This window comes from Balaenoptera acutorostrata, chromosome 8 (genome assembly GCF_949987535.1).
Source record: "Balaenoptera acutorostrata chromosome 8, mBalAcu1.1, whole genome shotgun sequence".
Lineage (NCBI taxonomy): Eukaryota > Metazoa > Chordata > Mammalia > Artiodactyla > Balaenopteridae > Balaenoptera > Balaenoptera acutorostrata.
This window is the reverse complement of record NC_080071.1, coordinates 76,022,677-76,047,646: the sequence shown is the minus strand read 5'-3', so window position 1 is coordinate 76,047,646 and position 24,970 is coordinate 76,022,677. Positions and strand designations below refer to the sequence as shown.

Sequence of the window (24,970 nt, the reverse complement as noted above, 5' to 3'; positions counted from 1 at the left end):
TCTGGCCATGTGATCTCCCAGGCCAACTCAGGCAACACTGTCATCTGAGTCTGTCTTTCACCTTTCACAGATATACTCCAACTTTCCTAAAATGAGAGTTTGTTTTCTGGGTTTACCCCTAGAGTCTCTAAGTTCTCTCCTCCAACACTCACCTCCATCACTGTCCTGGGGAGTGAAACATCTTTAATTGCCCATGAATGAACTCTGAGATTTTCAGCTTCACCCACCTAAGGAGTCTTCACCAAATGAGACTCTTCCTCCCAAAGGACATACAAACAAATGAACCAATGGGCTTCCAAAAATCCATATTATGTGTAATAATGCCTTCTTCATACATTCACCTTCAGATCCCTTCAAAAGAGTTAGCTTTGTGCTGGGCAGGAGGAAATGCTAGGAGAAAATGCCTGGAACACATTCTCTTCCACCTGCAAAAGGAATTAATTTGCAAAGTACTATGCAAATAAGAAATAACTACCGGCTGCTTTTAAGTTAACAATTGCAATCACAGAATAAAGTTCCAGTTGAGATTCTGACCCTATGTCACCGAGGGGTATCGGAAAAGAACAGAAACAACTCCCACTGGTGTGACAAGTCCTTGTAGTAGCCTCCTCTGAATTTGGTCTTCAACTAAAGCTAGGATTGTGGGGACGTCACGACAACTGTGTTGCGACTGGTAGAAGACAGTTACTGTTAGCAGGGAAAGTCGGAGAATAAAAAATGGTGGTGAGCGTTAAAGCTGGGCGGAGCTTTCGCCTTCTCTGAGCCTTGACTCCTTCGGGTAGCCGTCGTTGCCCTGGGATACCAGGAGACGCCGTGTCCTGTGCGTCCTGTATCTATAGAGACGACAACATGGCGGCGGTGTGAGTTCTGAGCGTTGGTCCAAGCGACCAGGGGGAGCTGCGCGAGTGGCCAGGGAAGGTATCTGTCTTGGAAGACTGTCTCCTTTGGGAAGTCGTGACCAGGGGTCCCCGCAGTGTCCTTCAGAGAGCCCGGAGGGACTGAGACTTGGGCGAGATCAGCCTGGGGATCTCAGACGATGGTGGAACAGCTCTAAGTATATTTTATTCCTTCTTTTTACCTCTTTCTTCCTCCCTCTACTCGGCGACCCGCCACTTTTTACACTGGTTATCTTAGGAATTTTTAGGTTGGAAATTAGACAAATAAAGGAAGTTGATGATATATTTTTTAAGATCCTCAAGATTAGAAAAAGAGATTTAAAACAACACCTCCCTTGCCCAGTGTCCTCACAATGATTGCAGATGTGTGAATCTTTTGGAAGAGTAGCACGTGCTAGTGTGGAAGTTGTAATTGTTCATTATAGTAACAGGCTTGTCTAGGGCTTTTTCAAATCCCTATTTCTTTCAAGCTTCACATCAATTTTGTGAAATACGATAACCCTCATTTTACAGGTAAGGAGGCTGAGGTTTGAGGAGATGGAGAAATTTGCCCATCTTAAACGAATCTGAGCAGATGCTGGAACCCAGCTTTTCTTGCTCCAGGACCAGTGCTCAATTCTAAGCCCTAAGACCTGGTCTGGACCAGCTTTCTATCCCATTGTCTCTCATTTTTCCTACAAGTGTTGATTGGAAATCCTTTCAGAGCCTTGAGGCAGGGGCTGTCTGTAGAATCCCCTAAGGTAACAGGCATTAATGAGCCGGGGAAGTACTACAAAGCCATCCAATAGCAGAGAAGTAATGGGACCTTCCTCCCTATCTCCCCAGCTTGCATTTCTTTGATTCCATCTGAACGTTCACTTCACAGCTGAAGGTAGGAGCCTTGCCTGTCCCGTCCCATGCCTAGCACTGGTACATAGCAGGCACTCAGTAAATGCCTTGTGAATGAATGAATGAGTGAATGTAAGATAGTCCCCTCCAGAGGGTTTGGACATATTGCCAATTAGGAAAAAGTGCATCAACAGAATCTTTTGTTCTGAATGGGTGGTGGGGAGGGGACGGGAGAGTGTCTGATGGAAACGTGGAACTTTCAAAAGGGCGACCATGAAATTGTTTACTAAAGCATAATATGTTGTAAAAGGGGGCTGAACCCCAGACTTGAAAAGAGAGAATTTTAGGCCAATAAAAGACAATTCCATCTAATCATAAATTGTTGTAAGAATTAAAATACATGTGAAGGACTTACAACACTGCTTGGCACATGATAAGTTCTTAGTAAATGTTCCTAGAAGTTGTTATTATTTTTGAGATTGCTATTCAAAGAGGTGGGCTAGGATACTGAGTAGTCTTAAAAATGTATACATGTTCAAAAAAGGATTACATTGATACTGTCCAATATAGTAGCCATACCTGGGTGTATGTGCTGAAGGAAGCCTGCTAAAGGAAGGGGGATTTGAGAGGGAGCCAGAGCCAGTTTGGGACACTTCTGTGTCCCCTACAGCAGGGCCAAGCACCCTTTTGAGCATTTGGTGAAAGCTGTGGACACTCTCCCTGGAAAAGAGCACATGCCCAAACCGATGACATTTTGCATATAATTTGTCTATAATGTTTGCATGTATTTGCATATAACTTCCAGCCGCAGTCTATCAGTGGATCCCTCTGTTTTAGAGGTTGATTCATTTATCTTTGGACTGAGTCATTATTTTAGTGAATGCTTCCTTTAAACCTGGACTACATGTTGTGTACTGATAGAGGAAACCCAGAAGCCCAAGAATCCTCCAGTCTCATTTGCTTCTTCTTTGACTCTTATTCCTTTTCCCACAGGAGGCAAGCCACGTTCAGAGGAAACAAGTAGAGAGTAAAAGCCAAGTAAAGGTAATGCATATGCTTCAGTAACACTCACTGGGGGCTTGCTGAGAAATGTCAAGTGTGGCCATGGAGAGCAGGGCTGCCTGGGCCTCATTCCCAGTTCCCTTTTCCAAATGGCCTTTCCTGAATGGTGAGTCTCTAGGCTCCCAGGCAAAGCCCTGGATCTTGCATTCAGGCTTGTTCCTCACTTTGCTACTTCACACCTGTTGCCAGAGCTAGGAAGCAGACACTCCTCCATGAAAATGATGGCCGTGGTGAGTCTTCTTCATTGACCTCTCTTTTTCATGCCCCTCCTGCCTCCCCTCTGGTCTCTTCCCAGCTCCCAGCTGGCAGGAACTCCTGTCTTAGCCAGAGAGCTTCCCTTGGACTTGTGTTCCAGGCACCAGATGCTCAGCAGGGCAGCCCTAAGCCTCCTCATGAGGACTAGGGACAGCGGGGACTACATCATGAACTCCGGATCATGCCTGAGTGCCAGCACAATGGCCTTTCCCACCATCACTGGCAGCAGTGTGGCCATGAGTGCCTACAGCAGCAGCAATGCTAGTGCCTGTGTGAGGATGCGTGCAGGGCGGGTGGAGTGGGTGGAGCAGGGCCAAGCAGGGTAGATGGGCAGCAGGGCAGCGGGGGTAGGAATCTGAGATGACCCCACTCTCCTGTCTAAACTCCAGTACTAGACCATACATACACTGAGCCCTATGCTAACCGGAGTGGTAGCAGCTGTGAGCATGATGGTGGAGGGGGGAGAAGGCTGGGGAGATGCGAGTTGGGGGCTGATAGAATAGCCAGTAGTTCTCTCCTCCTTCAAAAAGCTCTTCTGGTCTTGACCCCTAGGGCTTTGTGTTTGTCCAGTGGATGGATGTTGTTTACTTCTCGCAGCTCTCAGGGGTCTCTCTCTGTGATAGCGCAGGACCAGGGTAGGGGGTGCTTGTCTAGGGATGTAACTATGGGGTCTGACTGCATTTGTGCAGCATGTGTCTGTGTCGTTTGTGAATTCTCGTGTCTCCTTAGATGTGATGGTGGTTGCATTTGCCTCTCTGTGGACCAGGGGTCATCTCACCCCTCCATCTGTGCCATTCTGGCCCACTTCGCTCACAGATTCACTCACTGCCCTTCCCCACTCTGCTCTGAGCTGGCAGGAGATTGGAAGCTGGGAAGAAGGGAGAAGCCAGGCTATTTCTCTTCTTCCCTCTCTGCTTTTGACAGCGTCTCCATCAGCAGCTGCATCTCCCTGTGACTCCAGTCCCCAACAGACGGGCCTCTGGGCTCTGAGAACCCCACCACTTCCCCTAACCTATGTGTGGTGGCAGCTTCTTGATGTTGTTAACTTTGGGGTTACTTCACTATCCCCTGGTTGTGCATTAAATTCCTTATTTTAAACACCCAGAGTGGCTTCTGTTTTCCTGGTTGGACCCTAACTGATGCACCAATTGATATTTATAATAAATGATCCTTGCTCACCCAAGTCACCTTTCCTCCACGGGCAGATCATGCCATCCGACACTCTCTATAAATATTGAAACTGAGATATAGCTCCAAGAAAGAAGGGATTTGCCAGTCCTGTTCACTATTATAGTCCTGGCACCTAGTACAATGTCCAGTGCATCATAGGTAGTCAACAAATATCTGTCGAATAGATAAATATATCCTTATGTTATGTAATGACATAAAAACAATACTTGGTCAAAGATAAAGTTAAATGGCAGTGAATTTACGTTCAGAGCAATGACTGGTAGGAAGAGGCACCCGTTTCATCCTCCTGCCATCTTGCCACCCCAGGGATTTTTCCATCCCCCTCCCTCCTCAGATAGATAGGGGCTAGGGATTCACCCATGAAAGGATTTTCCGTTACAGACGAGAAGCGTTGGCATAGCGAACCTCTAGCATCATTAGGAGAAGTGCTTGGAGTAGTCTCGAAGTCAAGGCACGGGGTGCGGGTTGGTCGCAGGCAAATTGGCTCTTTCTTCTGCTGTACCAGCTAGGTGAGGGATGGAAGAGGGAATGGTGGTGTATCCCTGTGCTCTGGAAAAGTGCCGGGGATAGACCGCTCCAACTAGGAGAGGCTTCTGTAGAGAAGGGGTAGGATGGCAGGAAGAGGAGGAGGAGGCAGCATCTGAACAGACCCGGATCTGAGGGCACACTGAGGAGCACAACAGGCAAGCTAAGGCCGCTGAGTGTGCCAGGTGGAATGGCCGATGCGGTGGCCAGGGAAGGCTTCAGGGGCAGGGTCTCTGGGGACCTAGCTGGAAAACCATTCCAGTGACCTCAGAAGAGGTAATATCTGACTCACCTACCCGCCCCTCACCTTCTCTCTCCAGACCATCCCCCAGGGGTGAAGAGTGGTGTGATTCATTACTTTCTGGAGGTGGGGAGATCTTTGCCATTCTCTGGGTCTTTGAATCCTATCCCACTTGCTTCTCCCCTTTCTCCCTGCCGACCACACAGCCTGCCAGTTCCATGGATACTCAGAAGTGCTTCCCAAAGAAGCAGGACAAAGTGAAGAAGAGGGTCATCTGGGGCATTGAGGTGGCTGAGGAGCTTCAGTGGAAAGGCTGGGAGTTGGGGAAGGAGATCACCAAGAACCTGGTTCTGAAAAATCTATCCTTGAAAATCCAGAAGATAAAGTACAGGTACGAGTATGAGGGATCAGAGACTAAGCCCCTGAGCCTTCAAGCCCCCAAAGCAGCCACTCTTAAAAAACACACTTTTAAAATGTCATATAAAACCAGAAGAGAATATAAAACATGTACAGCTTGAATAATTGTTGAGAGTACAATTTGAATAATCGTTGAATAATTGTGACCAGATTAAATAATGGAATAATAACTGTGTCTGAAGCTCACCTTCTCCCATTTTGTGTCCCCCCCATTGGAACACCTTCCCTACCCAATATAGCTGATTTACAATATATTAGTTTCAGATGTGTAGCATGGTGATTCAGTATTTTTATAGATTATACTCCATTAAAAGCTATTATAAGATATATGGTTGCCAGGGGATAAGGGGGGAAGGGATAAATTGGAAGATTGGTATTGACATATACACAGTACTATATATAAAATAGATACCTAAGCAGGACCTACTGTATAGCACAGGGAACTCTGCTCAATACCCTGTAATGACCAAATGGGAAAAGAATCTAAAAAAAGAGTGGATATATGTATCTGTATAACCTGTTCACTTTGCTGTAGAGCAGAAACTAACACAACATTGTAAGTCAGCTATACTCCAATAAAAATTTTAAAACAAAGTTATTACAAGATAATGGCTATAATTCCCTGTACTCTGCAATATATCTTTGTTGCTTATCTACTTTAAACTTAGTAGTTTGTTTTTCTTAATCCCATGCCCCTATCTTGCCCCTCCCCGCTTCCCTCTCTCCACTGGTAACCACTGGTTTGTTTTCTATATCTGTGAGTTTGTTTCTGTTTGCTATATACATTCATTTGTTTTATTTTTTAGATTGCACATATAAGTGATATCATACCGTATTTGTCTTTGTCTGACTTATTTTGCTAAGCATAATATTCTCTAGGTCCATCCATGTTGCTGCAAATGGCAGAATTTCATTCTTTCTTCCTGGCTGAGTAATATCCCATTGTGGTATATATTGATATATACTCATTTGTCTGCTGATGGATGCTTGGGTTGGCTATTGCTATGAACATTGGGATGCGTGTATCTTTTCCAATTAGTGTTTTTGTTTTTTTCTGGACATATACGCAGGAGTGGAATTGCTGAATCATATGGTGGTTTTTTAAAGTTTTTTGAGGAACCTCCACACTGTTTTCCATGATGACTGACCAATTTACATTCCCACCAACAGTGTACAAGTGTTCCCTTTTCTCCACATCCTCACCAACATTTGTTATTTGTAGACTTTCGATGATAGCCATTCTGACAGGTGTGAGGTGTTATCTCATTGTCGTTTTGATTTGCATTTCTCTAATAATTAGTGATGATGAGCATCTTTTCATGTGCCTGTTAGCTATCTGTATGTCTTCTTTGTAGATTGTCTTTTTTTCTTTTAATTTTTATTGGAGTATAGTTGATTTACAATGTTGTGTTAGTTTCTGCTGTACAGCAAAGTGAATCAGTTGTACATACACATATATCCGCTTTTTTTAAGATTCTTTTCCCATATAGGTCATTACAGAGAATTGAGTAGAGTTCCCTGTGTTATACAATAGGTCCTGCTTAGGTAACTATTTTATATATAGTAGTGTGTATATGTCAATCCCAATCTCCCAGTTTATCCCTACCCCTTCCCTCCATGTTTGTTTTTTGCACCTATGACTCTATTTCTATTTTGTAAGTAAGTTCATTTGTACCATTTTTTTAGATTCCACATACAAGCGATATCATATGATATTTGTCTTTTTCTGTCTGACTTACTTCACTCATATGACAATCTCTAGGTCCATTCATGTTGCTGCAAATGGCATTATTTCGTTCTTTTTTATGGCTGAGTAATATTCCATTGTATATATGTGTACCACATCTTCTTTATCCATTTCTCTGTCAATGGACATTTAGGTTGCTTCCATGTCCTGGCTATTGTAAATAGTGCTGCAATGAACATTGGGGTGCATGTGTCTTTTTGAATTATGGTTTTCTCTGAGTATATGCCCAGTAGTGGGATTGCTGGATCATATGGTAATTCTATTTTTAGTTTTTTAAGGAACCTCCATACTGTTCTCCATAGTGGCTGTATCAATTTACATTCCCACCAACAGTGCAAGAAGGTTCCCTTTTCTCCACACCCTCTCCAGCATTTGTTGTTTGTAGACTTTCTGATGATGCCCATTCTGACTGGTGTGAGGTGATACCTCATTGTAGTTTTGCTTTGCATTTCTCTAATAATTAGTGATGTTGAGCAGCTTTTCACGTGCTTCTTGGCCATCTGTATGTCTTCTTTGGAGAAATGTCTATTTAGGTCTTCTGCCCATTTTTGGATTGGGTTGTTTGGTTTTTTAATATTGAGCTGCATGAGCTGTTTATGTATTTTGAAGATTAATCCTTTGTCTGTTGATTCGTTTGCAAATATTTTCTCCCATTCTGAGGGTTGTCTTTTCGTCTTGTTCATGGTTTCCTTTGCTGTGCAAAATCTTTTAAGTTTCATTAGGTCCCATTTGTTTACTTTTGTTTTTATTTCCATTACTCTAGGAGGTTGATCAAAAAAGATGTTGCTGTGATTTATGTCAAAGAGTGTTCTTCCTATGTTTTCCTCTAAGAGTTTTATAGTGTCCGGTCTTACATTTAGGTCTCTAATCCATTTCGAGCTTATTTTTGTGTATGGTGTTAGGGAGTGTTCTAATTTCATTATTTTACATGTAGCTCTCCAGTTTTCCCAGCACCACTTATTGAAGAGACTGTCTTTTCTCCATTGTATATCCTTACCTCCTTTGTCATAGATTAGTTGACCATAGGTGCGTAGGTTTACCTCTGGGCTTTCTATCTTGTTCCATTGATCTATGTTTCTGTTTTTGTGCCAGTACCATATTGTCGTGATTACTGTAGCTTCTTAATATAGTCTGAAGTCAGGGAGCCTGATTCATCCAGCTCCATTTTTCTTTCTCAAGATTGCTTTGGCTCTTCGGGGTCTTTTGTGTTTCCATACAAATTGTGAAATTTTTTGTTCTAGTTCTGTGAAAAATGCCATTGGTAGTTTGATAGGGATTGCATTGACTCTGTAGATTGCTTTGGGTAGTATAGTCATTTTCACAATGTTGATTCTTCCAATCCAAGAACATGGTATATCTCTCCATCTGTTGGTATCATCTTTAATTTCTTTCATCAGTGTCTTATAGTTTTCTGCATACAGGTCTTTTGTCTTCTTAGGTAGGTTTATTCCTAGGTATTTTATTCTTTTTGTTGCAATGGTAAATGGGAGTGTTTCCTTAATTTCTCTTTCAGATTTTTCATCATTAGTGTATAGGAATGCCAGAGATTTCTATGCATTAATTTTGTATCCTGCAACTTTACCAAATTCATTGATTAGCTCTAGTAGTTTTCTGGTGGCATCTTTAGGATTCTCTATGTATAGTATCATGTCATCTGCAAACAGTGACAGTTTTACTTCTTCTTTTCCAATTTGTATTCCTTTTATTTCTTTTTCTTCTCTGATTGCCGTGGCTAGGACTTCCAAAACTATGTTGAGTAATAGTGGTGAGAGTGGACATCCTTGTCGTGTTCCTGATCTTAAAGGAAATGCTTTCAGTTTTTCACCATTGAGAATGATGTTTGCTGTGGGTTTGTCGTATATGGCCTTTATTATGTTGAGGTAGGTTCCCTCTATGCCCACTTTCTGGAGAGTTTTTATCATAAATGGGTGTTGAATTTTGTCAAAAGCTTTTTTCTGCATCTATTGAGATGATCATATGGTTTTTATTCTTCAGTTTGTTAATATGGTGTATCACATTGATTGATTTGCGTATATTGAAGAATCCTTGCATCCCTGGGATAAATCCCACTTGATTATGATGTATGATCCTTTTAAAGTGTTGTTGGATTCTGTTTGCTAGTATTTTGTTGAGGATTTTTGCATCTATATTCATCAGTGATATTGGTCTGTAATTTTCTTTTTTGGTAGTATCTTTGTCTGGTTTTGGTATCAGAGTGATGGTGGCCTCATAGAATGTGTTTGGGAGTGTTCCTTCCTCTGCAATTTTTTGGAAGAGTTTGAGAAGGATTGGTGTTAGCTCTTCTCTAAACGTTTGATAGAATTCACCTGTGAAGCCATCTGGTCCTGGACTTTTGTTTGTTGGAAGATTTTTAATCACTGTTTCAATTTCATTACTTGTGATTGGTCTGTTCATATTTTCTCTTTCTTCCTGGTTCAGTCTTGGAAGGTTATACCTTTCTAAGAATTTGTCCATTTCTTCCAGGTTGTCCATTTTATTGGCATAGAGTTGCTTGTTGTAGTCTCTTAGGATGCTTTGTATTTCTGCAGTGTCTGTTGTAATTTCTCCTTTTTCATTTCTAATTTTATTGATTTGAGTCCTCTCCCTCTTTTTCTTGATGAGTCTGGCTAATGGTTTATCAACTTAGTTTATCTTCTCAAAGAACCAGCTTTTAGTTTTATTGATCTTGGCTATTGTTTTCTTTGTTTCTATTTCATTTATTTCTGCTCTGATCTTTATGATTTCTTTCCTTCTGCTAACTTTGGGTTTTGTTTGTTCTTCTTTCTCTAGTTCCTTTAGGTGTAAGCTTAGATTGTTTATTTGAGATTTTTCTTGTTTCTTTAGGTAGGCTTGTATAGCTATAAACTTCCCTCTTAGAACTGCTTTTGCTGCATCCCATAGGTTTTGGATCGTTGTGTTTTCATTGTCATTTGTCTCTAGGTATTTTTTGATTTCCTCTTTGATTTCTTCAGTGATCTCTTGGTTATTTAGTAACGCATTGTTTAGCCTTCATGTGTTTGTGTTTACGTTTTTTTCCCTGTAATTGATTTCTAATCTCATAGCGTTGTGGTCAGAAAAGATGCTTGATGTGATTTCAATTTTCTTAAATTTACTGAGGCTTGATGTGTGACCCAAGATGTGATCTATCCTGGAGAATGTTCCATGCGTACTTGAGAAGAAAGTGTAATCTGCTGTTTTCGGTTGGAATGTCCTATAAATATCAATTAAATCTATCTGGTCTATTGTGTCATTTAAAGCTTCTGTTTCCTTATTTATTTTCATTTTGGCTGATCTGTCCATTGGTGTAAGTGAGGTGTTAAAGTCCCCCACTATTATTGTGTTACTGTCAATTTCCTCTTTTATAGCTGTTAGCAGTTGCCTTATGTATTGAGGTACTCCTATGTTGGGTGCATATATATTTATAATTGTTATATCTTCTTCTTGGATTGATCCCTTGATCATTATGTAGTGTCCTTCTTTGTCTCTTGTAACATTCTTTATTTTAAAGTCTATTTTATCTGATATGAGTATAGCTACTCCAGCTTTCTTTTGATTTCCATTTGCATGGAATATCTTTTTTCCATCCCCTCACTTTCAGTCTGTATGTGTCCCTAGGTCTAAAGTGGGTCTCTTGTAGACAGCATATATATGGGTCTTGTTTTTGTATCCATTCAGCAAGCCTGTGTCTTTTGGTTGGAGCATTTAATCCATTCACGTTTAAGGTAATTATCGATATGTATGTTCCTATGACCATTTTCTTAATTGTTTTGGGTTTGTTTTTGTAGGTTCTTTTCTTCTCTTGTGTTTCCCACTTAGAGAAGTTCCTTTAGCATTTGTTGTAGAGCTGGTTTGGTGGTGCTGAATTCTCTTAGCTCTTGCTTGTCTGTAAAGCTTTTGATTTCTCCATCAAATCTGAATGAGATCCTTGCTGGGTAGAGTAATCTTGGTTGTAGGTTCTTGCCTTTCATCACTTTAAGTATATCATGCCACTCCCTTCTGGCTTGCAGAGTTTCTGCTGAGAAATCAGCTGTTAACCTTATGGGAGTTCCCTTGTATGTTATTTGTCGTTTTTCCCTCACTGCTTTCAATACTTTTTCTTTGTCTTTAATTTTTGCCAGTTTGATTACTATGTGTCTCGGAGTGTTTCTCCTTGGGTTTATCCCGTATGGGACTCGCTGTGCTTCCTGGACTTGGGTGGCTATTTCCTTTCCCATGTTAGGGAAGTTTTCAACTATAATCTCTTCAAATATTTTCTCAGGTCCTTTCTCTCTCTCTTCTCCTTCTGGGACCCCTATAATGAGAATGTTGTTGCATTTAATGTTGTCCCAGAGGTCTCTTAGGCTGTCTTCATTTCTTTTCATTCTTTTTTCTTTAGTCTGTTCCGCAGCAGTGAATTCCACCATTCTGTCTTCCAAGTCACATATCCGTTCTTCTGCCTCAGTTATTCTGCTATTGATTCCTTCTAGTGTAGTTTTCATTTCCGTTATTGTATTGTTCATCTCTGTTTGTTTGTTCTTTAATTCCTCTAGGTCTATATTAAACATTTCTTGCATCTTCTCGATCTTTGCCTCCATTCTTTTTCCGAGGTCCTGGATCATCTTCACTATCATTATTCTGAATTCTTTTTCTGGAAGGTTGCCTATCTCCACTTCATTTAGTTGTTTTTCTGGGGTTTTATTCCTTCATCTGGTACATAGCCCTCTGCCTTTTCATCTTGTCTATCTTTCTGTGAATATGGTTTTTGTTCCACAGGCTGCAGGATTGTAGTTCTTCTTGCTTCTGCTGTCTGCCCTTAGAATGTCTTTTTTTAATAGAAATTCTTATTGAGGATACTAATCCTTTGTCAGTTATGTGTTGTGAATATCTTCTCCCACTTTGTGACTTGTCTTTTACTCTATCATGTCTTTTGAAGAAAAGAAGTTCTTAATTTCAAAGGAATCAAATGTACCAATATTTTCCTTTTATGGTTGATGCTTTTTTGTATCTTGTTTAAGAAGTTCTTCTCCACCCTTACCTAGGTCATGAAGATATTCTCCTATAGAATCTTCTAAAGACTTTATAATTTTGCCTTTAATATTTGTCTTTTATCTATATGGAATTGATTTTTGTGAATGGCTTGAAGTACGGATCCAATGACATTGTTTTCCCTCAACCAAATGTCCAATTGTCCCAACACCATTTTTGAAAAGTTCATACCTTCCCTGATGATCTCCCCCACCACTGATGTATATCAAGTGTCCATATATGTATGGATCCATTTCTGAACTCTGTTTTGTTCCCTTGCTCTATTTGTCTCTCCCTGGGCCAATAAATATCATCCTGAATTAATTATTAGAGCTTATAATAAATCTTGATTATCTTGTAGTGTAAGTCTTCCAACTTCATTCTTTTTTTTTTTTTTTTCCACACACACACACTGTATTTTATTTTTACAAGAGATATTCCAACTTCATTCTTATTCAGGATTGTCTTGGCTATCCTTGGGCCGTTGAACTTTCATATATATCTTCAAATCAGCTTATCACACATACATGTAAACTACTTTTTGAGATTTTGATTGGGATTTAGTTGAAACTATAGATTAATTTGTGGAGACTTGATGTCATTACAAACTGAGTCTTTCATGACAATCTTTATCTTTCATGACTCATGGTTTATCTTTATATTTCTTTAGGTCTTCTTTCATGTCTCTCAATAAAATGTAAATTTTTCTCTGTAGATGTCTTACACATCTTTAGTTAGATTTATCCCTAAGTGTTTTATATTTTTGATGATGCTGAGTATGATATCTTTTGAAGTTGTTTCATTTTCTGCTTGTTGCTGGCTTTATAGAAAGTTTTTTTTTAAAATATGGATGTTTTGTCCATAATCTTGTGCCCAGAAACCTTGGTAAGTTCTCTCATTAATTCTGATAATGTATTTGTTAATTCTTTTTTTCCACGTACACATTCATATCTTATATGAAAATGGCATTTTTCCTTCGTTTCCAACCCTATCTCCTTTCTTTCTTTGTGTTTCCTTACTGCACTGTTGAAAAGGAAAGTGCTGAACAGAAGCTGTTATAGAAGGCATCATTGTTTTGTTCATGATCTCAGCATGAAAGATTCCAGTGTTTCACCATTAATTTGGATGGTTCCTGTAGTTTTTCTTTTTTTTTTTTTTAGACTTTACCAGGTTAAGGAAGTTCCCTTCTATTTCTAGGTTGCTGAGAGTTTTTGTCATAAACATATGTTGAAATTTAATATTTTTCTTTATTGAGATGATCATTTGATTTTTTTCTCTCTTAATTTGTTAATACGGTGAATTACATTAACTGATTTTTTTAAATGTTACACCAACTGTGTATTCCTAGAATAAGCCCAACTTGGTCATGATTGAGTATTCTTTTTATACAGATTGCTAAATTCTTTTTGCCAATATTTTGTTTATGGGTGGTATTGGCCTGTAATTTTCCTTTCTTCTCATAACTGTCAGGTTTTGATAACAATGTTATGATGGATTCATAGAATATGGTGGGGAGGGTTTCCTTGTTTTCTGCTGTTGGGAAGACAAGACAAGGATTATCAGATGCTTGGTACTACTTGCTGGGAAGCCATCTGGCCTGGTGTTTTCTTTGTGGGAAGATTTTTGACTATTCAATTTTTTGGATACTTTTTAAAGGGTGGCCATAAAATGTATAATTCTTGAGTCAGTTTTGGTCAATTATACACTCCTAGGAATATGTTTATTTTATCTGAACTTATTGCTATAGATTTTTTGATAATATTGGCCTCTTATTAATATATTTTTTAAAATAAATTTATTTATTTATTTTTGGCTGCATTGGGTCTTCGTTGCTGCACGTGGGCTTTCTCTAGTTGGGGCGAGCAGGGGCTACTCTTGGTTGTGGTGCACGTGCTTCTCATGACTTCTCTTGTTGCAGAGCACAGGCTGTAGGCGCGTGGGCTTCAGTAGTTGTGGCATGCGCGCTCAGTAGTTGTGACTCACGGGCTCTAGAGCACAGGCGCGTAGTTGTGGCACACGGGCTTAGTTGCTCCACGGCATGTGGGATCTTCCCGGACCAGCCTCGAACCCGTGTCCCCTGCATTGGCAGGCAGATTCTTAACCACTGCGCCACCAGGGAAGTCCCCTATTAGTATTTTTGAAGTCTTCAGAATCTATAGTTTTGGCCCACTCTGGAACTCTACAGCTGTGCCGAGGTTTCTGCTTGGAAATGCATCCCTGGTGCCTCTGTTCTCAGCTTTGGTTTCCCCCAGCTAAGTGCTCAGGGATTTGGTTAAATCAGGGCAGCCTTCCCCATCCCAGGCCCACTGACCACCATGTGCATCTGAGGTACAAGTGCTGCTCCCTTGGCCCTGTATCTTTTCATTCAGTGCTCTGACATCCTAGAGTGAAGGTCTGCAAGAGAAGTGGTAGAATGAGGGAGACAGTTCCTCCTATGACAGAACACCTGTGTTTCTCCTTCCTCGGTCCCACAGACTCAAGTGTGCTTGGCTTTCTAGAATCTTCCCTAATCTTTTTGCCTCTCCTAGTTTTCTGATCCTGAAGTGCTTATCCCCTGGCTCCTTCCCACAGGCCCCCCAAGACCAAATTCTTCTTCACGGTCATCCCCCAGCCCATCTTCCTGAGCCCAGGCATAACCTTCTCACTCCCAATCATCTTCCGGCCCCTGGAGGAGGTAAGGTCTGCCATGGTGAGTGGAGGGCAGGGAGGGACACAGGCACAGTGACCTCAGAGCAGGATGCAGGGCAGAGCAGCAAGGAGCTCTCCCACCACACCCACATCCCACCAGCTGGAGCCAAAACTCATTAGATAGAGGGGGCTTCCCAGTTGGATGTTGTTGGGGGGAAAGGCTGTGTTACTGTGTTGGCCATCAGAAAGCCCTATATTCCTTGGGCTCTTCCTGCTCTCAAAATGTTCCCCCAAATACTTTGTTCCTCACAAAAGAAACCCTACGTCTCTGAGACCAAGATGGTGCTGGAACACAAGTAACTGACCCTCTCTTCAGAGACTGAGATGGAGGGCCATGGCGCAGCCCAGCCCTCAGCAGTTGTGTTGAGGGGATAGCCAAGGGCTGGGGTCGGGTGAGTGGTCCTTGAGTACCCCCCGGGTACCACTGATCAGCCAGGGTGTCTGCCTCCCTGCCCCCACACCGCAGAAGGAGTGCGTGGACCAGCTGTGGTTTGAGAAAGCAGAGGGGATGTTCTGTGTGGACCTGAGAGCCGCCCTGCCCTGCCACAATCTGATCTGCCCACCATCCCTGCAGTTGCCCATGTGCGCCATGGGGGACGTGGCCGAGGCCTGGTTCTGCCTGGACAATTCGGGGTGAGGGCCGTGGCTGAGGCTCAGAGGTGGGAAGAGTGAGAACTGTGAGGAGGGTTCCTGGGAGCAGGAGAGACTGGCCTGTGTGATGGTGGAAGGGGATAGGGAGAGTAAAAGGGGCATCTCCGCCTTTCTAAAGCAGGGGCAGTGGTCAGTGAGCCCAGTGGCTCTAACCTGCCCACCCCCTCCAGGGACCTGCCCACCTTCTTCACCTGGGAGTCCCCCAGCCCATTCCAGATGTTGCCGACCACGGGGCTGCTGGAGCCAGGCCAGGCCTGCCGGATCAAGGTGACCTTTCAGCCCCTTATGGCTACCATCTATAATGTTCAGGCCACGTGCTGGTACGGGGAGGGAAGCAAGCAGAAGAGCAGCATCCAGCTGCAGGCTGTGGGTGAGGCCCGACCTCTCACCTGTCCCCAGAGCCCCCTGCTGCACCTCTCTGGGGATCGAAGCCTCAGTGTGCCCCCTCCCACCCCCCTCCCACCCCCGCCCTGGCCTGCCCTCCACGGGACCTCCTCCAGCCTCCTGCCCTCCCCTGAGCCCTGCAGGCTTTGCCTTTTCTTTGTCTTCCTTGGTGTCGCAGACCAGTGTTTCCCTGGGGACCCCCGTCTTCTTTGAAGGGCTGTTCAGCTGGGGCCACAGAGGCCCTGGTGGGTTTCTCCCCAAGACTTCCCCCTCTCTGCCCAGCCAAATGCGCCCAACTGCTGGTGAGCATAAAGCAGAAGCGCCCGGAGGACCAGGATGCTGAGGGCGTCCAGAAAGTATTGCACTTTGGTTCTGTTGCCGTGGGCTGCACCGCTGAGAGGCAGATCAAGCTGTATAACCCATCGGTGGTATGCGTCCTGTGCACATAGGGGGAGTGGGGGCAGGACTCAGGGACCACAGGGCCAGGTGCTCCTAATACTCAACCCCTGTACAGAATGTTGCAACCTCACGTACCCATGTCTGTTGATACACTCGTGTCAAAAGGGGTCCCACTCTCCTCTCAGCTGGGGGCTGGGCTGGGGTATCCCTTGACCCCCCCCCAGAGCAACCCCAAGATCAGCCCTAAGGTGTCCTGATTCCAGGACCACAGCTAGCCTTTGTGGTACCTTTGGGAAAAGGAAAAGGTGCCCCCTCTGGGTGGTCCCAGTGCAGGGCACACGGCGCGGCCCCTTCCTTCCTCCCGGCAGAGGCAGCCTTGCTCCACGATCAAAGCTGATGATTGAGGCACAGGTGGGGCTTCAGCTGCCCTCACCCCCTCAGCTGGGCACCTTGGTAATAACAGACAAGCCACCCTGTGACCTGACCACCTCCTGTCCCCACCTGGCCCCGTAGGTGAGCGCCCCCTTCAGGATCGAAGTGGCCCCAGACATGCTGGCCAAAGACGAGGCCTTCTCATGCCCCACGGCCCATGGCATCGTGCCCCCAGGAGAGAAGAAATGCGTGTCAGTGTTCTTCCACCCCGAGACCTTGGACGTCAGGACTATGGACTACTTGTCCATCATGCCCTCTGGCTGTGCCTCCCAAACCCTGCTCAAAGTCGTTGGTTTCTGTAGAGGTACTGGCAATCCCAGGTTACTGCACTCCCTCTGGAGACAGGAGCAGCCCATGCTTACGATTGGCAAGTGCCTGCTCCTAGTCACCCAGGGCCTCCTTGCCCTCAGCCTGGGTGTCTGCTGCCCCCTGGTGGACTCAGTGAGGAACCAGTGGAAGACACCTGGAGATATTGTTCCCACGCTCACCCCTGGTGACCTGGTGGTCCGCTCAGGCCTTTCCAACCCAATCTTCTGTCTCCAGGCAGCACCACCTCCCATCAGTGGTACCCTTTGACATATCCTCGGGGAGGCTGATACCCCAGCCCCACTCAGGTGGCAGGGCCCACTCACAGAGCCCCCATCTCTTCCGCCCAGGTCCTGACGTGTCCCTGCAGTACTACTGTGTCGACTTCAACTGGGTCAACCTTGGGAAGCGCTCGGAGCAGTCCCTGTGGATTGAGAACAAGTCGGACTGCACGGCCCACTTCCAGTTTGACATCGACTGTCAGGAGAGCGTCTTCAGCATCAGACCTGCCTTTGGGACCCTGGTGGGCAAGGCCCGCATGACCCTGCACTGTGCCTTCCAGCCCACTCACCCCATCATCTACTTTCGGAGGGTGGCCTGTTTCATCCACCACCAGGTGAGCTATGGGGGAGGGGGTGAGGAGGGGCTCCCCGGGGAGCTGGAGGGGCCAATCCAAGGCCCAGTAATGAAGACAGTGCTTGGTGCTCGGTCCCCTGTATTCTGGAACTTCCAGGGCTGTCTGCCTGGATCATCACCTCCAGGACCCCAGCCTGGCTTTTGGAGCCAGAATTTGGCCAGGGACATGTGAATGCTCGCTCCGAGCCGGGTGGGTAGGCCAGTCTTGCTGTGACTGCTGCCAGGCCGAGGACTTTGCTGCCGATGCTGCTAATGGGTTGGTGTAGGGGGGACTGGACCTCGCCTCATGCAGCATGTGCAGAGCAGAGGGCCTTGAAGTGACGACCCCAACACAGGCCCCTGGACAAGGTGGTACAAATTGTGCCCTGACCAGCTGGTCTCTGGCCAAGGTGGCGAGTGGAGGCTCAAATCTAGCCTCACCCAGACAAATGTCACAGGACCCACTGTTCCTCGACCTGATTGGGACGTGCCACTCAGACAGCACCAAGCCGGCCATCCTCAGGCCTCAGCACCTCGCTTGGTACCGCACACACCTGGTGCGGGGCCTGACGCTCTACCCGCCTGACATCCTGGGCATCATGCTGAGGGAGAAGAAGCTGGAGCAGGATAAGAACGGTGCCCTGATGATTCCCACTGAGGTTTGATGGACCCCTCTGGGGCCCCGGGGGCCATCTACCCTTCCCAGGTTCATGCCCCCTTCTCAATTCTTGGGCAGTCCTGTGCTCCATAGCCCTGTGGGTACCCTTAGTAGTCGGGGGTGATGTGTGTGGAGCTCTTGTAGCCTTTTCCAGAAAGGAGCATGCGGATGAGGGGCAGCAGCAGGAGGAATGGCAGCTGGGCCCCCGCCAACCGGCTCTCCCCACACAGGACCTGGAGGACAAACCAGCCCCGCAGTATCCCCTCATCCCCCCCATGACCGAGTACTTCTTCGACGGCACCAACGACATGGCCATCTTTCCCCCGCCTGTCAGCATTGAGCCTGTCGAGGTGGATTTTGGTGCCTGCCCCAGGCCCAAGGACCCCAACCCTGTCCCCCTGTGCCTGATGAACTACACCAAAGGCAAGATCACTGTGGCCTGGACACGCAGGGCTGATTGCCCCTTCTGGGTGACTCCCAACCCCTGCGATGTGCCCCCCCTCAAGTCCACGGCCATGCGCTTGCACTTCCAGCCGCCTCACCCCAACTGCCTGTACGCCGTGGAGCTTGAAGCCTTTGCTGTCTATAAGGTGTGTGGGCAGATGAGAGGGTAGGTTCTCTGCCCTGGAGCCTGAACGGCAGGGTGTGGGGTCGGAGGGGGTGATGGGGTGATGTAGGATCCATCCTCTCCGTGCCAGGCTCTGCTCCCTCTTCTTGTCTCCTTGGCTGGACTGCAGCCTTAGTGGTCTGTCTTTTCCCAGGCTCATGGCCTGCCTTGGCCGAGGGGCTTCTTGTCCCAGCTGATTATGTCTCACTCACATGTGCCTCCCACCCCCTCCAGAGGGAGAACTCAGTGGGGCTCAAGCCCTTTGGAAAATTTTGGTGCGCATAGTTTCCTGGGGCTCCTGGTTGGTGTGGCGGGGTGGCTCCTGGCCTCTCTCTAGTCCTTGAAGTAGGACGTGGTCCCTCTAAAAGAGCTGTGGGCAGGAACTAGGGCCTGGGGGGCAGAGTCAGGGGCACCCGGTGATTAGGTGCGTGTAGGGAGGGGCTTCTAGTCCAACTTCCCTTGAGCAGGCTGTCCCAGCCCAGCCTCTTAGCCCCAGACGTGTCACTCCCTCCTCATCTCCAGTCTATCCTGCCCTTTCCCTCCTTTCTCTGCTCTACCCACCCTGCTGTTCTCTCCCAGTGGCTGGGTGCTGAGGCCCAGGGAAGAGGAGAGCTGTGCAGTCAAGGTCAGAGTCCCTTACCAGCTCTGTGACCTTGGGCACGTCCCTTAATGTCTCTGAGCCCTGGTCTTTTCCTCTATAAACTTGGGAGCATATCCAAACTTTTGAGAAGTTTTCCCAAAGCTGAGTCTTTAGTTGCCTCTGTTCTAATATCTTGGCAGTGGGGGAACTCGGAAGTTTGTAGGAATAAGGCTGTGGACACCTGGCTTTGCTGAGCCTGTCAGACTTTTAGGCTACAGGCTATAACCCTGTGCTGTCCGATATGCCAATCACCAGCCACATGTGGCTGCTGAGCACTTGTACTGTGTCTAGTCCAAACAGATATGCTGTAAGGGGAGGAGACACACTGATTTCTAAGACTTAGCACAAAAGAATGCAAAATGCCTCCCGCATCACTTATATATCGATTATATGTTGAAATGAAAAGATTTTGGATCAACTGGGTTAAATAAAATGTATTGTTGAAATAAATTTTATGCGTTTCACCTTGTTGATGTGGCTACTAGAACATTTATTTTTTATTTATTTATTTTTTAACATCTTTATTGGAGTATAATTGCTTTACAATGGTGTGTTAGTTTCTGCTGTATAACAAAGTGAGTCAGCTATACGTATACATATATCTCCATATCTCCTCCCTCTTGTGTCTCTCTCCCATCCTCCCTATCCCACCCCTCTAGGTGGTCACAAAGCACCGAGCTGATCTCCCTGTGCTATGCAGCTGCTTCCCACTAGCTATCTATTTTACATTTGGTGGTGTATATATGTCCATTCCACTCTCTCACTTCGTCCCAGCTTCCCCTTCCCCTTCCCTGTGTCCTCAAGTCCATTCTCTACATCTGTGTCTTTATTCCTGTCATGTCCCTAGGTTCTTCAGAACCTTTTTTTTTGGATTCCATATATATGTGTTAGCATATGGTATTAGTTTTTCTCTTTCTGACTTACTTCACTCTGTACGACAGACTCTAGGTCCATCCACCTCACTACAGATAACTCAATTTCGTTTCTTTTTATGGCTGAGTAATATTCCATTGTATATATGTGCCACATCTTCTTTATCCATTCATCTGTCGATGGACACTTAGGTTGCTTCCATGCCCTGGCTATTGTAAATAGAGCTGCAATGAACATTGTGGTACATGACTCTTTTTGAATTATGGTTTTCTCAGGGTATATGCCCAGTAGTGGGATTGCTGGGACTAGAACATTTAAAATGACGTTTGCGGCTCACACTTGTGGCTTGCATTATATTTCTATTGGCCAGTGCTCTCTGGGCACATTCCTGCAGGATGAGTGCTGCTTTCACATCCCAGCCCCACCCTCATCTGGCTGGGAGGGTCAGAGAGCACGTTTGCTGAGTGCTCAGTGCTGAGTGCTCAGGGCAGGGCCTGGCGCACAGCGGGAGGGGCTGCTATGACTGCTGTTCTCCGCGCTGTCTTCCCATAGGGCCCCTCCCTCTGGGCCCCATGTAGGGCTCCTGCAGTACAGGGCAGGCAAGCTGGGGTGCCCCACAGGGTCAGACACAGGACTCAGCCTATCCATGGGTCCGGCCCTCCTGCAGGTCCTGCGGAGCTACAACAATATCGAAGAAGACTGCACTGTGTGCCCGTCCTGGTGCCTGAGGCTCCGGGCACGAGGGCACAGCTATTGTGCTGGCTTGGAGCACCACATCCCTCAGTATACCCTGGATGCCCCCAAGGTGAGCGTGGCCCCAGCAGCGGTGGGAGGTGGAACACGGGAGCCTGGCTTCTGCCGTGGCCTGCAGATCCCTCTCCTGTCTCTGATGGCCTCAGAAATATGTCGAGCACCCTCGCTGGCCGTCCCAACCTCCCCACTGCCAGCCCCTGGGGCTCTGCGCCCATCAAGGACTCTCTCCTGGACTGCAGCACTGGGACTGGGAAGGGGCTGGGGCTTAGACCTATGGCTCCGGCCTGCCCCACCTGAAACACTCCCCGGTCCTCTCACTCAGGTTTAAAAGTCTCCAGCTCCTCCGTTCGCTATGTTTACTGAGTGCCTGCTAGGGATATGACCACCCACGTCATGAGCCCCTGCCCGTGGGGATCATCCAGGCCTGGAGGGGTCGCAGAGCCCGCCCCTTGGTTTGACCCCATCCTCAGGGAGTCATCATTCCCAGGTCTCTCAGAAGGGCCCTTGGAGGCCCCGTCTGACCTGAGCCCCAGGATGACGCAAGGCTGAGAAACATAGATTCTAGAGCCAGGTGGCCAAGTTCTAATCCTGGTTTCTCCTTCGATGCCTCTTCCCAGCTTCCATTTCCAACATCAGTGTTTTCATCCGTCTGCACTTCCCCCACGCCTCATGTTGCTAGAAAGGTGCCACTTTTGGACAATGTGCTTGGGGTGATCTTGCCCCCCCACTAGTTATACTTCTGCTCAAGGGCACCCCTTCCCAAAGCCCTCCTGACTGCACAGGGGCCCCCTCGCTGACCCTGACCCCCACCCCTTTCCCTTGGCCAGTTCCTCGCAGCAGTTTGTGGCCTTTACTAAAATCCAGCAGATTCTGGGCCCATGTTGCCCCCTAACCCCCACCCCCACCCCCCTGCCTCACGCACGGTGCTCATCTCCCCAGCTGGATGGGGCACCCAGGGCAGCGATTTCAGCCTTGTGTTTGGTACCCGGCCCAGCTCTTTGCCTGGTGCTGGCTACACCCTAAATGCTTAAGGAATGTTTGGAAGCTGGGATTGCTGGGGCTTTCCCTTTCCCAGAGTGGGGTTCCCCTCAGCTACCAGCATGAGAATCATCTAGAAGGGGCTGCTTACCCCCAGAGCTTCTGGACCAAGATCTCGGAAACTGGGTTCTCCAAAGGATGATCTGAGGGTGCCCTAAGATGGAAGAAACTTGGGGTGGGGGGTCTCAGGGGCTTGAGTTTCCCGGAGCCTATTCCTGTGGCCACCCCATCTCTCTGCCTGGAGGTCTCTGGAGGACAGAAGCATTTTTTTGGTGCCACACTGTGTCCCTCCATTCCCCACCCCCAGGGCACTGACTGGGTTGTGCAGAGGCATCTTGGATCTCCTGAGAGATGGCTCCACCCAAGCCCACACAGACTTCCCTGAGTGTGTGTGTGGGGAGGGGGGATGGGCAGGGCATGTAGATCTGAGCATGCGTCCCTCTTCTCTCGCACCCCAGCTATTTCCTGCAGTGTCCCCCAGCGAACCCTCCTACCGCAGCCTGCTCCTGATCAACAAAGGCTCCATGCTGCTGACCTTCAACCTGGCCCCCAGAAGCAGCTCGGACGTCTCCCTACGGCCCAGCTCGGGCCTCGTGCCCCCTGGGGCCCACCAGATCTTCCTCATCTCTACCTACCCCAAGGGCACCTCCTGGAAGCAGCATGTTTTCTACTTGCAGTTCAATTTCTGCCCCCAGTATCTCAAGGTAGGAGGCAGGGGTAGGGACTGGGTCCTCAGGAGGGGCCCATAGTCTGGGGCTTCCCTTTTCAAAGCCACATTCTGGGACTGGCCTCTAAAGCTCCCCTAAAGTAGCTCAGGGGCTATTCCTCCTCCAGGAAGTGGCACGGCAGGGAGAGGACCCCTCGGCCACATCTGGGAACAGCTATCCTCAGGACCCTGCCTGTCCACCTTACGGGGTCAGGACAAGAAAAGGGGTGCAGAGGTCCCCAAGGAAGGACTGGGGGCAACCCAAGACTCATATCTGCAGGTGGTAGAAGGGTGTTTGGGGTCAGGGCAGGGAAAGGGTCCGGGGTGTTGGACCCATGTCTGGCCCATGAAATGGTCTGTACATCCTCTTTCAGTCCCTGAGTTCTTTTCCTTATCTCCTGCGTCAGTCACTACATACTCTGCCTTTGGCAGAAGCTGCCCATGCGCAGGCTGGTGGAGGGCCTTTTGCTGCCCTCTCCGAGGGGGAAAAGCTGCCCGCCCGTGACTTTTGGGGGAGCCAGGGCTGCAGGGTGACGTCAGGGCACTGTCCTCCCTTCACTGGCCCCAGGAGGTAAGCATGCAGAGCCGGGAGGAGCCGCTGCAGCTGAAGCTGGACACCTGTAAAAGTGTCTTCTTCAAGCCCACCTGGGTGGGTTGCTCCTCCACAAGCCTCTTCACCTTCCAAAACCCCTCGCGTCTACCTCTGGAGTTTGAGTGGAGGGTCTCCCAGCAGCACCGGAAGATGCTGGCCGTCCAGCCCACCAGGGGGATTATCCAGCCCAATGAGAGCCTTGTGAGTGCCCTGCCACACTGCCAAGGGCCAGAGGGAAGGGGCCCGTCATCCTCACCTTCACCATCGTCTCTTACGCATGCCTATCAGGGGGCAGGCTTACTTTCCCATTCAATCCACAGTCATTTCTTCCAGCCTTATGGGTCGGTATGATTGTTACCACACCCCCGTTTTACAAAGAAGAATTGAGACTTAGAGGGGGAAAATAACCATTTACCGAGACTGTGAATTAGGAAGTGCAAAGCTGGGACTTGAAGCAGGGTTTCTGATGTCAGTGCCCAGAAACGAGTCCAGTCTCCATCCCTGGTCCCCACAGTGGTGAGATCACTGGGAGATGGTGTGGAGCCAAATGGGTGGCTATCATTAAGGAGTGAGGAAGAGGGCTCGTGGACGTCAAAGTGGCAGGTCCCTGGAGGGGGCACGGATGAGATCCAAACTAGCAGACTCCCATCCCTGGTCTAGGGCCTCCTAGTTGGGGAGACCAAACTTGAGCCAAGAACCACCAACACACGGTGTCTGTTAGAAGCCGGGGGTAGTAATCTGCAAGGTGAGAGACCACACAGACTTTGGAGTCAACCTCAAGAGTTCACACCCCAGCTCCTACCAAGCGCCCTCATCAGCTATGTGACCTTGGGCAAGTTACCCCACTTCTCTGAGTCTCCAGTTTCTCATCAGACAATGAGGCACTAAAATAATATCACTTACCTCGTGGGGCTAAGGGATCGAGGGGCTAAGGGAGATAACATAGCACATGATGTGTGTAAGTGCCTGGCACGGGGAGACACTCAGAATGGGTTACCATAGCCTGATATTCTGCAGCGGGACCTTAGACGTCCAAGAGCCTGGGCAGGGGTTCCCAGAGACCCCCATGCAGGGCTAATCTCTGTGACCCCAGACGCTGACGTGGACCTTCAGCCCTCTGGAGGAGACCAAGTACCTGTTCCGAGTGGGGATGTGGGTCTGGGAAGCTGGCCTGCCCCCACACACTAAGCCCTCCACCACCACCCACTACATGCTCCGGCTGGTGGGCTTGGGCATCACCAGCAGCCTCTCCGTGAGTGGGAGGACCCCGGCGGGTAGGGGAGGGGGCAGGGGACCAGGGCATATGTGGGAGGGAAGGCCCCAGGGTGCCTGAACGCAGGGGGTGGGAGTCTTCTGGCCCCCCGGCTCTCACCCCTGGACCTGCCCTTCCTTGGGGATTCTCTGAGGCCAGGGTTGGGAAAGACGGGGCCATGGTCCTGGGGGAGCCCCCCACCCCGGCCTG

The 24,970-nt window shown here is 47.5% G+C and overlaps 1 protein-coding gene across 1 annotated transcript in view; it reads left to right on the top strand.

Annotated features, from left to right (window-relative positions):
• The first annotated feature begins 1,721 nt into the window (after positions 1–1,721).
• The window catches only part of CFAP65 (cilia and flagella associated protein 65), a 39,972-nt gene continuing 16,723 nt past the window's right edge, over positions 1,722–24,970 (top strand). Inside the window, exons 1-16 of the mRNA XM_057551361.1 lie at positions 1,722–1,767; positions 2,718–2,768; positions 3,082–3,307; positions 5,205–5,389; positions 14,738–14,840; positions 15,321–15,487; positions 15,676–15,875; positions 16,172–16,317; positions 16,802–17,024; positions 17,377–17,642; positions 18,100–18,300; positions 18,530–18,889; positions 21,087–21,224; positions 22,669–22,914; positions 23,485–23,709; positions 24,602–24,760. Of these exons, the coding sequence (XP_057407344.1) occupies positions 3,149–3,307; positions 5,205–5,389; positions 14,738–14,840; positions 15,321–15,487; positions 15,676–15,875; positions 16,172–16,317; positions 16,802–17,024; positions 17,377–17,642; positions 18,100–18,300; positions 18,530–18,889; positions 21,087–21,224; positions 22,669–22,914; positions 23,485–23,709; positions 24,602–24,760 (2,778 nt within the window). The 5' untranslated portion in view covers positions 1,722–1,767; positions 2,718–2,768; positions 3,082–3,148. The remainder of the gene's footprint in view (positions 1,768–2,717; positions 2,769–3,081; positions 3,308–5,204; positions 5,390–14,737; positions 14,841–15,320; positions 15,488–15,675; positions 15,876–16,171; positions 16,318–16,801; positions 17,025–17,376; positions 17,643–18,099; positions 18,301–18,529; positions 18,890–21,086; positions 21,225–22,668; positions 22,915–23,484; positions 23,710–24,601; positions 24,761–24,970) is intronic.